Source organism: Papaver somniferum, chromosome 7 (assembly GCF_003573695.1).
Source record: "Papaver somniferum cultivar HN1 chromosome 7, ASM357369v1, whole genome shotgun sequence".
NCBI classification, from domain to species: Eukaryota; Viridiplantae; Streptophyta; class Magnoliopsida; order Ranunculales; family Papaveraceae; genus Papaver; species Papaver somniferum.
In genome coordinates, this window is record NC_039364.1 from 103,317,002 (window position 1) to 103,330,888 (window position 13,887).

General features: G+C 36.9%; 3 protein-coding genes across 5 annotated transcripts; 2 read left to right on the forward strand and 1 right to left on the reverse strand.

Moving 5' to 3' along the window:
• The first annotated feature begins 734 nt into the window (after nucleotides 1-734).
• LOC113298015 lies at nucleotides 735-4,323 on the forward strand. Of its 3 annotated transcripts, none has more exons than XM_026546652.1 (10): nucleotides 735-1,051; nucleotides 1,226-1,317; nucleotides 1,415-1,522; nucleotides 1,650-1,732; nucleotides 2,164-2,297; nucleotides 2,404-2,453; nucleotides 2,584-2,676; nucleotides 3,344-3,435; nucleotides 3,514-3,620; nucleotides 3,982-4,323. In XM_026546652.1, the coding sequence occupies exons 1-10, from the start codon at nucleotides 797-799 to the stop codon at nucleotides 4,021-4,023; spliced, it is 1,056 nt and encodes a 351-aa protein (XP_026402437.1). In that variant the 5' UTR covers nucleotides 735-796; the 3' UTR covers nucleotides 4,024-4,323. The 3 variants fall into 3 exon arrangements, with proteins under 3 accessions (XP_026402437.1, XP_026402438.1, XP_026402439.1); XM_026546653.1 differs by having other exon boundaries at nucleotides 1,650-1,726; XM_026546654.1 differs by lacking the exon at nucleotides 2,164-2,297 and having other exon boundaries at nucleotides 1,650-1,726; nucleotides 2,404-2,446.
• A 2,042-nt stretch (nucleotides 4,324-6,365) lies between these two features.
• LOC113295023 (putative NAC domain-containing protein 94) lies at nucleotides 6,366-7,777 on the forward strand. Its single transcript, XM_026543385.1, has 3 exons — nucleotides 6,366-6,558; nucleotides 6,658-6,959; nucleotides 7,049-7,777. The coding sequence occupies exons 1-3, from the start codon at nucleotides 6,378-6,380 to the stop codon at nucleotides 7,775-7,777; spliced, it is 1,212 nt and encodes a 403-aa protein (XP_026399170.1). The 5' UTR covers nucleotides 6,366-6,377.
• Nucleotides 7,778-9,536: 1,759 nt separating this feature from the next.
• Nucleotides 9,537-11,703, reverse strand: LOC113298016 (60S ribosomal protein L34-1-like). Its single transcript, XM_026546655.1, has 4 exons — nucleotides 11,534-11,703; nucleotides 11,301-11,380; nucleotides 10,022-10,131; nucleotides 9,537-9,892 (listed from the first exon to the last, which is right to left on the reverse strand). Exons 1-4 carry the CDS (start codon nucleotides 11,610-11,612, stop codon nucleotides 9,799-9,801), a joined length of 363 nt encoding a protein of 120 aa, XP_026402440.1. The 5' UTR covers nucleotides 11,613-11,703; the 3' UTR covers nucleotides 9,537-9,798.
• Between the last annotated feature and the right edge of the window lie 2,184 nt (nucleotides 11,704-13,887).

A 13,887-nucleotide genomic window follows, 5' to 3' on the forward strand; every position in this document is an offset into this window, starting at 1 on the left:
AGAATTCACTGATTTCAGCTGGAACGTTTCAATGGGCCATGGAGAATTCGTAATGGGGAAACCAAATTCATTCACCACAACGAATATACGACGTTGTACCGACGTGCTCAGAGATTCATTGACGAACATTTGATGTGTCCAATTCTAGAATTCCCATACTGAATCTTATATATGTAATGCGCTAATTTCCTAAACTATGTAATGAATATTTTGTTTCTGAAAGTAAGGTACAATTGGGTTATGTGGACATCAGTAAACACCGATTGTGACATTCGATTTATGTGGGTATTTTAAAAAACCCGATTCTGGGTTTACTACGTTAATTGGAAAACTCAACCTAGAATCGGTTTACAACTGCACTAACATAAACCGATTATGTTTCTAATTTCTTAAGAAAAATTAAAAAAAAAATCAGGTTTTGATGATGAATTAATGGTAGTTGATTCAAAGGTAACTTGATTAAACATCATTTAGTCACCCAAATTAGCACTAATTAATCATCCCAGTTTTGCCATTTAGTAAAATAGTTGGATAATGGACTATCTTTTTGATTTCAAAATACTTTTTTTTGTCTTGTAGTCGTAGGCCCAAATTAATCACTCTAAGTCCTAATTTAGCGAGGTTTTTTTTAGCACTCGTAGGAATAAAGGGTTCATAACAAATAACGATATAACTTCAAGGTTCTAAGTCTACAAGTACCCCCAAAACTATACAGTATTATCCTATTTTCTTTCTAATCCGCTTTCATCTCTCAAACAGACTGCGGAATTGGAGTTTTCTTTTCTTTTTTTCAAAAATGTTTTCTGCAGTGATAACATCACCTCCTGCTCAATCATCACTCCTCCATTTCTCTTGTTACCCCAAATTCCCAGTTTCAATACTAAACAATCAATTTAAAAGACACCCAAATCTACCCCCTTCTTTTTCAGTTGAGAAGTGGAAAACATTGGGGTTTTCAACTAGGAAGACATCTACAGTTTCTGATAGAAGGCTTAGTTCTATCTGCTACTATAGTGGAAAAGAAGAATCTAACAGGAATTCTCCAGGAAAGGTGAGATTATTAAATCTCTAAATTTAAATTTCTCATTTGGTACTTTAGGAGGATTTCAAAATGGGTGAAATGTCAAGTTGATGCCGTGCTGTTAAAAATAATGTGGCATTCCAAAATGGGTTATTAGTTTTTTGATAACTTGAAGAATTCTTAGTTAAAATGTGTTTTATTCAGGAAACTGAGGAGAAATGGAAAATTCTCAAACGATGGGATGTGCCTTGGAAATGGCAAACAGTTTTTCTTACAATGGTTGCATGCGGATTAAGGTGCCTTTCTGTAAAGCAATCTATATCTGATTGTCCTTGTATTTCATTATTAAGGCAAAACATGTAGCTTCTGTGAAACTAATGTTTATTCAGGCAGTTTTGTGTTGACAGGACTGGTAGAGGCAGCACTTGTACCCTATCTAGGTTTGAACATTGGAGAGCTCAGTTTGGATGAGAAGGCTGAAATCTTGTTTCTGGACCAATTGTAAGCATCATTCCTGTAATGTCGAATCCTAATTGTTATCAGTTAACTGTATTTTTCTCTCCATGGTGTTGAGTCCTAATAACAAGCGAGTGTGTTTATAAAATCTTTATCTCTCATGTCTCTACAGCATCGCTACTGCAGTTGTACTTGGAGTTTTGTATGCTCTAACAAACACTTTTCGACCACTTCCGGATGACATTTTCAGTTACGGTACCTGTATGCCTTTCAAGTTCTACTAAAAATATCCACAAGGTTGAGCCTGATTGGTCTAAGAACTTGCGATCTACTATCTAATTAGTTTAGATATCAAGTTAAATTACAATACCATCACTGGCTAAAATAACCTTCACTGATTCGCAAGGGCGGTAACTCTTGAAATTTCTGGTCTACGTTCTGGTTAGATTAACTGAGACAGCTTCGAAGAGCAAGAGCCAACATGACACTACATGGAATCAACTGTATAATCTTTGGACCTTAGTAATAGAAATGTAATTATTTTTCTCATGGAAACAACTGTATAAGATTTTTCCCATGGCTTATCTCTATTTTGGCGGCCATTTGAGGAACTTACCTTTCTTCTCACCTCTTTTGGAATAGAATAATAATGTGTTGATACTTTGAGATGGATGAAATTGTTTCAGATTTCAAGGAACCCTTCAATCTGCAGAAGGGCTGGCTCTTGTGGGCAGGAATTGGTATTGGTGGTGCCATCGGCGCCATTGCACTAACAGGTGTTGCCATGGCCTTATTTAGCAGTGGCAACCCAGAAAGAGATGTGGGATATGGACCTTATCATAATTTTTATGTTGTTGAGGTTACTTCAATTTACATGTAACCTATTTCTAGCTTGAAATTAATGATCTGTTAATAACTTTCTTCAGACAGATGCTCTTGTTCGCTTACAACCGTTGATTGGTTCTTCAGGTATTAGGTACTGCCTTCATTATAAGCACATTGACCTGGTGTGAATTGCAGATATTAGCGTGAAGAGTATATATAATTGTGTAATAATGGTTACTAGTTGAGTTGGTAATCATGTCATGTACATTTTTTGTGGACAGTACTGCTTGTCTAGTAGGCATCACGGGGGTTTTGGCGCCAGTGCTTGAAGAGACCGTGTTCCGAGGGTTTCTGATGGTGTCCCTTACTAAGTGGTAAAGTTTCATTCTCGACAATTAAAATTCTTTCACTGCTGACCTACAGCTTCAATTTAGCTTGCACATTTTCCTTTCTGAGAAACTATATCACCTACAGAATGGAGGTCAAAATTAAAAATTCCAAATATGAAATTGATGTCATGCTTGATCACTTGGGTTATCATGTCATTTATAACTTACATTGAAACTAGAAATGTTAAGAAAGAGAATTTTTAATTGAAACATGATGGAATAAAGTTAAGATTGGAGAATTGGAAAACTGTTATCCAAGAAAACTAGCCTATGAACTTTGTGAAAAGAGCGTTTGTGGGGAAGAATGTAGTGCATAGTGCATACTCTTTCATGGGTGTGCATTTTCATACCAAATGTTGAAGGAGGGCTTGTTGCAACTGTACTTCACCATTTTGGCATGATTGGTTTACTGGTTGATATGATTTGTGAAAGCTATAAACTTGAGATGCTTATAGTTTTGATCTTTCAGCTACGGAACAATGTCACTTTTCTTCTTCTTTTTTCTATTTCTCTGATGTGGTAACGTGGTAGTTGAGTCTCAGGGTCCGCCCTCTGATATTTTGGACTTGCCTATAAAACGAACATGCAGTTTCATCTAAACCTAGTTCATTTCTTTCCTTTTCTGACTCAATTGTTGCTGTCTTTCCTGCAGGTTTCCTACACCAGTTTCAATCATTTTAACAGCTGCAGCGTTTGCTCTTGCTCATCTTGCTCCCGCAGAGTTTCCCCAGCTCTTTGTTTTAGGTAGTGCAAATGTTATTGATAAGGTATTTTTTAGTATTTGGGGGTTAACCTCTGTGTTTAACTTCTTCTTTGTAACAGGGACTGCGTTGGGTTTCTCATATGCTCAAACACGCAATCTTTTAACACCCATCACAATACATGCAATCTGGAATTCCGGTGTTATCTTGGTTCTCACATTTCTTGTGGTAAAGCAGTCAGTTTGTATTCTTGATTTTCTTTAATTTGTTTGATGTCTAGTAAGCTGTCTTGAGCTCTCTCATTTTGAGTCCTTATACAAATTCTATTCTTCAAGGCTAATTTTTAATCACATGACTGTATAGAATAGCAACTACTCTTCTACGAATCATACTTTTTAAGATTTTGAACTTGCACCTTCAAAACTAGAAAAGCACTTTGTAACCGGTACAATGTCATTTCTGATCCATGTGCTACCTCAATTTGTATTAGGGACTGTATTATGGTTTAGAGCACGGTGTATTATCTTATTTTGATGGTTAAAACCAATGGAGCCTAAAGGGTCTCTAACTTTCGTTTATGTGATTCCAGCTTCAAGGATATGATATCAAGGAATTATTGCAGACATCCTGAAACAAGGGTGCGGAGTTCTGTTAACTCACTCTTAAACGAGGTACGGTACTGACCTGAGTTTACATTGAACTAAAAAATGTATAACTGAGGATAATAGATAAATGTGAGTCAAATACAGCTGAAATGGTGTAAATTGAGCACGTAGAGGATGGTGGTCCATTTACCTGATACTACATTCTGTATGTAAAGTGCACGAATCAGTGTGTGGTACAAGTTACCTAACCATTAGAATATATGAAATTCATTTGTAATGAACTGAATCCCCTTGGTATATGAATCAACCAGATTGGTTTTTCTGTATCTCTTTTCTTTTTCATGTCTTTCCTGTTCTTCCTTAGCAAATGACCGATTGCTGGGAACTCTATGCCAAGAATGCATCAGCGCTTCTAAGTCAACTGTTTAGGTGCTGATCCAAATTCCACGAAATGTTAGATTTCTTAGTTTTTTGCTTAGTTTTTTACATTTTTTTTAGTGGTCACTGTTGCCATTATTCTGTTGATCCTTCTCCCTCCTTACCGGAAAATGTTTGTTATCTCTTTGTTCATAACTTGTTTGGTCTAATTGGATTATTTCATGACCTGATCTTAGAGCATCTCCGGTGCACATGATCGAGTTCATAAAAATTATGACTTCTTTTACTAGAAATTTATCTCACTGTTTCTACTTATGGTAAAGCAAAGACTCTACAAGAAGAGAGATAAAAGAGACAACAAACCTATGTGTAACTAGGAACAAAACAAAGGCAAGAGTTTTTAAACGAGGGCTAAAATTCATGGGTTTTTTCTTCACTGAATTTGGAGTCCCAATGATAAATATTTGACGCACTCAAATGATCAAATCTCTATTTAGTTCTTTCACTAACGTAAGAAGGTACATTTTCTGTTCTCAAATTAGCAGACACGTTTAGTATGGATTAATATATTCAATATTTATAATCTAAATGATCACAGTGGGTGGTCACTTATGACTACCGGGGAATGTGAGTTAAATTCATCATTCATCAAAAATATGCAAGAAATGGAGGAGTAAAATAGTTGGTAGCTTGGATTTCCTTTTGAATGTTTCAGAGGAAACATGAAATATTACCATTTTTGTCGAAGGAGCACACAAAGTGATTCGAAAAAAGCGAAAATACTGAGATTAAACTCGGCTGTGCTCTTCGGTTAGTGAGATTAAATCCATTTCCTTGCACAGTTTTTAAAAAATGTTAATCTGACATATTTTGTTGATTGGTCAAGTAGTTAACAGATGATCCCATATGCTACACCATAGACTAAACATATCAAAGGTGGAACTTCATACTATAACGATGAAATTATGAATAAGCTCTTTCTTGTATTTCTCTTGGCAAACTCAAATAAGTGACGAATCTAGTTATTACCACCCTAATCAATTTGAGCCAAAAAGTCAAATTTCAATTAACAAGCTGCAGTAGGCGTTGGGATGCCTAAGTTAATGAGCATTAACAGTCAAAATAAACAAACAAATTTCAGATTTTCCACTTTGTTTCTTAATATACTGAAGTCTGACAAGTCAGGGGTCTATTCTATATTATTTACCAACTAATGGCAAGAACGATGGAATAGAAGGTCTGATCAGAAAGAATAGAAACTGAATTTTTTGGATCTTGAGACATATATAAATATAATACTACTCATATAAAAATAACATTATCAACCTGTCAAACAAATTAAATCGAATAGAAGGGTCTAATACTCTTATTGCAGAGAATCTTTCAAAATTTTGTGCTACTTGGAAATTGGAATTCATGAACCCCACGTTTACATATAAACAAATGCAAAATTTGTGTTTCACTGGGAAGCTTGGTTTGTCGTGATTTGGTGAGAGAGATGAGACAGAAAGATAGGAAGATAGGAATAGAAGCTTCATGTAATGAGTATGTATATAGAATTGAGTGTAGTAATACTGAATGCAGTTCAGGGTTCAAAATCCCAAGAATTTGCTGAATTTATAGTCTCTTGAGATCATCCATCTATGTCTTAAACAATCCCTCTATGAAAGATAGAGTTGCCATTGACATTCAAACTACTTTGACTTGGATTTCTTGGGTGTTGTATTTACTCTCTTAAACTCTTACTTAACACTAACCCGCGATAGACGGCTTAACATTCGGTATTAAAACACCCTCTGGAAAACCCATATATTGAGTGTGAATTCAGCTAGCTTCATTTACTACTATGTGTTTTCAGTTTTACATATTTCAGCTGTAGGTTGTTCTAGTATTCTTATTTTCAGCTGTAGTTGTAGAGTTCTTACTTCTTGCAGACTAACTTGTTCTCGTACTGGTTCAAGTGAAGTCTTTTGAGTATATTGTGTTATATTTTATCTTAGAGATGGATGAGAAACATGATTATGATAAGGTAGATGAAGTTATGTTACCTGGGTTCCGGTTTCATCCAACTGATGAAGAGCTTGTAGGATTTTATCTCAAGAGAAAGATTCAACAACGTACTCTTTCCATTGAGCTTATCAAACAGTTGGATATCTACAAATATGATCCATGGGATCTTCCAAGTAAACCTCTTAACTGTCTTCACTAATATTTTTGTTTCTTTCTTACAGTCCTTTGTGTGTCAACTCAATGGATTACTTTGTTTCTCATTTTGCAAGAAGAAATGGCGACTACAGGAGAAAAAGAATGGTATTTTTACTGCCCAAGGGACAGGAAGTACAGAAACAGTACAAGGCCGAATCGAGTAACCGGAGGTGGGTTTTGGAAAGCGACTGGAACTGACAGACCTATATACGCTTCTGAAGGTTCCAAGTGCATTGGCTTAAAGAAGTCCCTTGTGTTTTACAAAGGTAGAGCTGCTAAAGGGATTAAAACTGACTGGATGATGCATGAATTTCGGCTACCTTCACTGACTGATTCGACTGCACTTAAGAGGCCCATTGATAAAAACTTACCACCAAATGTAAGAAGACCCTTCAGGTTTCTATTTGATTTTACTTTGAATGAAAAAAGAAACAACTTATCACAAGTTGTTTTTTCTTGGTTTTGCAGGATGCATGGGCTATATGCAGAATCTTCAAGAAAACTAACTCAATGGCACAAAAAGCACTTTCTCATTCTTGGGTTTCACCAGTGCCTGAAACAACTCAGTCAGATGTGCTTACTTATGGAACAAATTGCACCCAGTTCAGTCCTGAGAACCTCTCGTGCACAACTGACCAAGGCAGATCTTCGGCCATACAGTACTGTTCAAACAAGGATTTTACACCAACTTCTTCCACTAGTTTTTCTCCTAGTGAGTTTCATTCCTACGAACCAATGAATCCAGCCGTTTATAAACCAACCCAACATCCCATTTCAAACGGAGAAGTTCTACCTGGCTTCGCTTCGTTTCCTCCTCTTGATATGGCAGGTTCCGCCAAGTATTCAGTTGATGTTGCTTCTTTGCTTTTAAACTTGTCCCCTGCTTTACTTGGAGATGTTAGTAAAAGTTCAGAGAGTATAGATTTTGGTGGGACTGAACAGAGGACTAGCAATGGTTTTTCCACTAATTTAGTACAGGAGATGCAGGGAAATATGGGTACAGTAGAAGAAGATGAAGATTCATGCTTGAGGAAGAGTAACCAAAATGTAGCAACCGGCAACCAGTGGGGAACTGCTCGATCTGTAGGGTATCCCTTTGATCTGCCGGATGCATGGAAGACCAATTTTCCATGGGAATCTCCCCCTTGCCCAAGTGAAATGTCGACGAGCTACTCGACAAACAAGTGCTACATTTAATCGAACCGGTACACGTGAAGTACTTTTGTAGTAGCTAGAGTGAGGAAGTTGGAGTTCATGTGAGAAACGTTCTGTCTGCAGGTTTTCTGTATAGTTTTTCTTTATTCCAACTACACACGTTTAGGGTGGATTAAGTCTGTTTTCTAGGTTCTAAGTTCTAACCTTGTTTCTCATTAGAACATTAATATAGATTAAATTTTGGAGCTCAGAATCAGGATTCTTCTATGTGATATTAGAGAGACAATCAAACGTAAACACACAAACATAAAACCATGTGCAAGGTCAAATCAAGCGGATTAAAACATAATGCGCGTTTTTTTTTTTAATACCAATAACAAGGAGAAAGGCAGGACAACGAAGGATCCTTGTAATAATTTACAGGTACAATACAGAGAGTAACCATCCAGTTGAAACAGCAACAACTGGTCAAATAACATCAAAAGTTTTGGTTTCGGAAGATGGAATGTCTAATGTTTTTTCACCCGGAGAACTTATTGGATTATTGCGAGCGGAACGAACGGGACGCGCTTTGGAAGAAGCGATCTGTTATAGAGCCGTCTTATTGGGAATAACGAGGGCGTCTCTGAATACTCAAAGTTTCATATCCGAGGCGAGTTTTCAAGAAACTGCTCGAGTTTTCAAGAAAGTATACAGAACAGGAGTATTGCAGTACCATTACCAGAGAAAACAACCAAACTTCACTATTTCCTCAAGTTAGTAACCAGCTCAAATTGCGGTTGATTAGTTCTAAATTCTGCATCATTATCATTTGATTCATTTCTGTCAACGGAAATAACTTATCTTCTCATTTGGTGATAAATTCACAAACCACTCCACCATTCGCCCTAGCAACCTTCAGCTGACTTCACCACTGGCCTACACCAGTAGATGTTTGACAGTGAAACATAAGCTCCTCCATTTGATGGTTTCAACTCAATAACCCTTTTTGCTGCCAAGCTCATGTAGTCTACAATCTGCATCAGATGGTCTAGTAAAGTTTTCAGCCTGTTTTAATCTCCCAGACCTGCCAAGTACATCAACCATAGAAGGTCTACTAAAGTTTTCAGTCTGTTTTAATCTCCCAGACCTACCAAGTACATCAATCATAGAAGGTCTGGTAAAGTTTTCAGCCTGTTTTAATCTCCCAGACCTGCCAAGTACATCAACCATACAAGCCCTGGTTCTATTTTAGTCTTTCGTATCGACATCGGATAGAAATAACCTTCATGACGTGCCAAACCAGATAAAACAACCTTCATGTGCCAAACCATTATGGCTACTAGCAGATAAGGCTCGACAAAAGTGTTACGCTGGTAGAACTCTCACTATTCTATGTATCCACATTTTGAATACACTGTAACAAGTGAGCTTACCAGAAAGGTCTGTCTGACGATTAAGGTCTCAGTTGCATACCTGGGGATGAAGAAATGATCAGATATTCAGGTGAACCTTTTTACATCATTTCCAACTATAACTAAAAAAAACAAAAACATGCAGACTGCTCAGCCTCAGGTATACGCATCATTTCCGACTATAGCTCAACTATAGTTCATTCAACTATAGTTCATTCCCCTGACCAAGAAATATAACACAAAAACCCACTACTTGTGAGCCCCATACAAACTTGCCAATCGTGAAGGGATAGATCTGTCACCCGCAAGAAAGAATATGTGATCTCAGGGTGAAATATTTAGCTCAATTGACAAGAGGACTTGTGCTAAACCATCACTTAACCAAAAAACCCAAAGATAAATCAGGATTGCTAGTTCAATACTCAAGGACTAGATTAACGTAACCAAAGGTGTCAATATTGAACAAATAATTAGGAAAAACGACCTAATTAAGCATTTGTCATTAAAAGCCAATAAAAAGCTACCACCAACCACAGTCTGAAACAAAGACGAGACTTTCCAAATACGAAGACAGACTAAAAATACTTGTTTAGCATAAGAAGTTTTCACAAAATCAAAATTTCTTCTGAGCCTACTCATCCAAACCCAAAAGCTTTCGGTTCTCTCAATCTAGGCTTTTGTGGAGGTCTTCTCCTTGGCCTTCTGGATTTTCAGTACCTTCTTCACAATTTTCTGCTCTTCAACCAAGAAAGCACGGATGATCCTACAAACAAAAAGAAGCCAACACTCAGTGAATACAACACACATAACGGAATAACTAACATCCGGAGAAAAATCACAGAGAAACTCAAAATGGCTGCCATCTCAATCACATATGAAATCATGGACGTACCTCTCTCTGACAGCACTTCCAGATAATACTCCACCATAGGCACGGTTCACAGTTCTCCTGTTTCTAGATAATCTAGACCTCTTGTATTCAGCAGGTCTTAGATGAGGAATCTGAGCCAAAGGAAAACTTGGTCAGCATACACCATAATAGCTACAACGATAAAGTAAGGAATGAACCACTACAAAAATATTGTACTATAGGAATTCAACGCTGATCAGAAGACTGGTAAGAGGATTAACTGGATCCTAAGAGCTCAAAATTGAAAGGAACAGGCAGATATCACACATTAACTACCAGACCATGAACTGCACTAGATAAAAGCTGTCTCAATTCAATAAGGCTGTATACAAGATTATTTAAGCATACACAAAGAGAAGGAAATTAACGCCAATAATCTAAAGCTGCAATACCAGGCTAGTGGGTACTGGAAGATGATCACTGCTGCATTTCTAAGAGATTACCAACTAGGCAAAACACAGATTTTAATGAACTTATCTAATACATTTTAACTACGTGAAGGATGTCATAATAATATGAACACATTTCAGATGTTGCAAAATAAAAGAAGAATATACTGTGGACTAAGAAGAAGAACAAGACACAAGTTATTTTTGTTAGAAAGTAGATTGTAGACAATGAGTTGCATTTAAATAATAGAGCATTAAGCTATTTCTGTTAGAAAGCTAAAGCAGTTTCGGAGACCAAATAAATGCATTCTGCATCAAATATCATATATATGTGACTCATAATCGTACGATAAAATTACATTTATCTGGAAAATCCATTTCAGAGGCAATGTACGCAAGTCCCGAACACAAGAATAATATACTGCAGACTAAGAAATAAGGACAATGCAGAAGAGAAGAGGAAAAAGTAGATTGTAAACAATGAGATACAATTCAAATCATATAGCAGTAGATGTATATATAGCAGTTAAATGTAGTTAAATGTATTCTGCTATTTCTGTTTGAAAACTATAGCAGTTAAATGTATTCTGCTTCCTAATCTCACAATTAAGTGTTTGACTACTACTTTTTCAAAATTAATTAAACCAGTAACAACTAGAATGAAAACTCACAGACAACAGGCTTTTCAATTAGATACTGTAGACAAGCTACTTGCCTAAATCCTAACCCATCCATACATAAAGATAAAACCCTAGAAATATACATATCCTAATGCAGAATATAAGGGTAACACAAGATACAGAAATAAACCAACTGAAATCAAGATAAAACAAGCAGAGATACACTATGTCATAGTAGTGAGAGAGGCTCACCCCTTGAATCCTCTTTCCAGTAACAGGGCACACAGGTCCTTTAGCCTTCTTCTTGGTCCTCTGGAGAATGTTCTTTCCACCTTTATATTACCAAAAAAAAACATATAATTATAAGTATACAAACGATATGAATATAGATACCAAAAACTGAAACCCAGAAAAGAAACACTAGGGTTTGCATAAGATTAAAGGATAACGAAGATTTAACCAAAAGAAGAAGAAGATTAATATACCAGGGAGTTTGACAACCCTGTTCTGGTTGGACTTGGTGGCATAACTATGCCTGGAGCGGTAAATTAATCTTTGCACCATTTTCTCCCACCGCTGTTTCTTTCGCAGACTGGAAAACTCTTCTCCTTCTGTTTATTAGGCAACTCCACAACAAAAAATAAAAGGAGGAAATAAACTTGTGAAGAGGAAGCTAAAGGATTAGCTAGTATTAAAAACCCTAGCCATCCTACGGTTATTACTTACTCGGGTAACCTTAACGGCTTAGATAAGCCATAGGTTGAAAAGGTTTATTTGCTTCGAGTGTCTCTAACGGATCTGAAATAAGCCCATTATCCTTTGGGGTTTGCCGGTTTGGGTTGTCCCTCGAACTAATGCGAATTACTAGAGCGAGCACCAAGTTGGTCTTAGGCTTAGTCGTATGGGCTAGATATCTAGCTGCTAGATTGGCCATCCACGTCAGCATGGGCAATCTCCTAAATTCTATGGGATGGCTAATCTAGCAGCGGGACTACCATATAACCCCGAACCGTTCGGCGCTTTAAATCTCAGCCATTAGATCAGAAAATTTTCTCCCAGATCTGAACGGTTCAACGTTTAGACCATTTTTTGAGCGCCGAACGGTTCAGCGTTTCAATCTCGCTGATATTTGGACTGCGAGCATCTGGTAGGAGAGAGAACTATCAACTATCACTGTTAACTTTTTTCCAACACTTATTTTTTGATTTGCAACACTTTTTGGCCAATCTAGCACTCCAATTTAGCCCATAAGAGTTAGCCTTAGACAGTTGTCTTTGCATTCCATTTACTGTATAAAGGTTCCCAGGGAGCTCATTAGAGGAATATTTCTAATAAATACGGTTATATCCCCACAAGTTTTCCAAATTAATCCCGTAAGTACATATAATTCAGAAGAATGTGTACAACCAGGTGACGAGCCAACTGAATTAAAAAAATTATGACAATCAGGTAACGAGTCTTGCAGAGTCTGCTCACAAATGAGTTAAACGTCAGGTTTTCGGGATGTATGAGTACGTTTTCATATTTACTCAATTGCTCCCATCAATATTTTTGTTTAGATTTCATAAGAATCACGAAACAGTTCCAGACAAGCTCACAAGAGAAATTGTTCTTCAAATTCTCTTCCTGATTCTAATAAGATTTCAAATCCCAATCCCATGGAGGCAGGGTCTACATTTAGTCTAATCTCTCGTTATTTTAAGATAGATCGACAAGTGATATTTAGCGACGTGATGGTCTGTCGTAGACAGAACAAATTAATTGAGATATTTCCCACTAATTAAAGAGATGTATAATTGATAGGTTGTTTTGATTAGCAAACTAAAATAAAATTAAAAGAGGGATTGGATTGATTGATTAAAGCAACAAGAAGAAAAAGATTATTACATAATTGATAGGTGTTGTAAAACACCTAATTTTATATCTAATATTTATGCTTTCTTTGCTATTATCCTTGTGAATTGCATCTCTTATGTTTAGTTTTGAGTTATTAGGTGCAATGGAGTCATTCGGAACAAAAGAATGAGAAAGCGTTTAATTGGAGCAAAAGGGAGCAGGCGAGTGACGCGGGAGTCGAGCAAAGTTAATATAAGGGTTGCCATTTGGTTGACCCTTATCTTATCCATGGGTGCCTTAAGTCATCCTAGATACCCCTTATCTACTCTTCTTGGGCGGAAATATCAACTTCCATTCTAACACGAGACCCAAGAATCAGAGGAGCAATGATTTCTCTTATTAGGGATGCACAACGGGTAGGGTGGGTAGGATATGGCCTATTTCGCCACCCTACCCGCTTACTGGCGGGTAAGAAATTTTTTACCCGCCACCCTACCCGCCATTAAACAGGTAAGATCCTACCCGACCCATTAATTGGCGGGTCGGTAGGATAGGGTGCCGGGTATAACCGTTTTTTTTTTGTTGGGGTCTGCCTTGACTGTATACAAAAATGCTTCAGAAAAAAAAAAGATCTTGCAACAGCACAAAGGCCAATCTAGCTAAATATGTACCCAATGGTACTGCCAATCTAACTAGGTAAAAGTGAACAAACAAAAGAACAAAAAAAGATTTTGCAACAACACAAAGGCTCAAGAAACAAAAGTTCTATTCTTTTCAAAATCGACGATGAATCCCAGCATAATTTCATTTTTTTACGTAACCTTGTTCTTCAGATAAGAGTATCATCACCAAAAACTCTTCATATGACCTTCTTCAATCATCATCTACGATGATGGAATACGTACTAAGATCACGGAATAAATCTGCACAAGTTATCTCTTGTTAGATCCTCTTACTGATACAAGGGAGAGAGCAAGCATATAAGTAGTACTATTACAAAAGA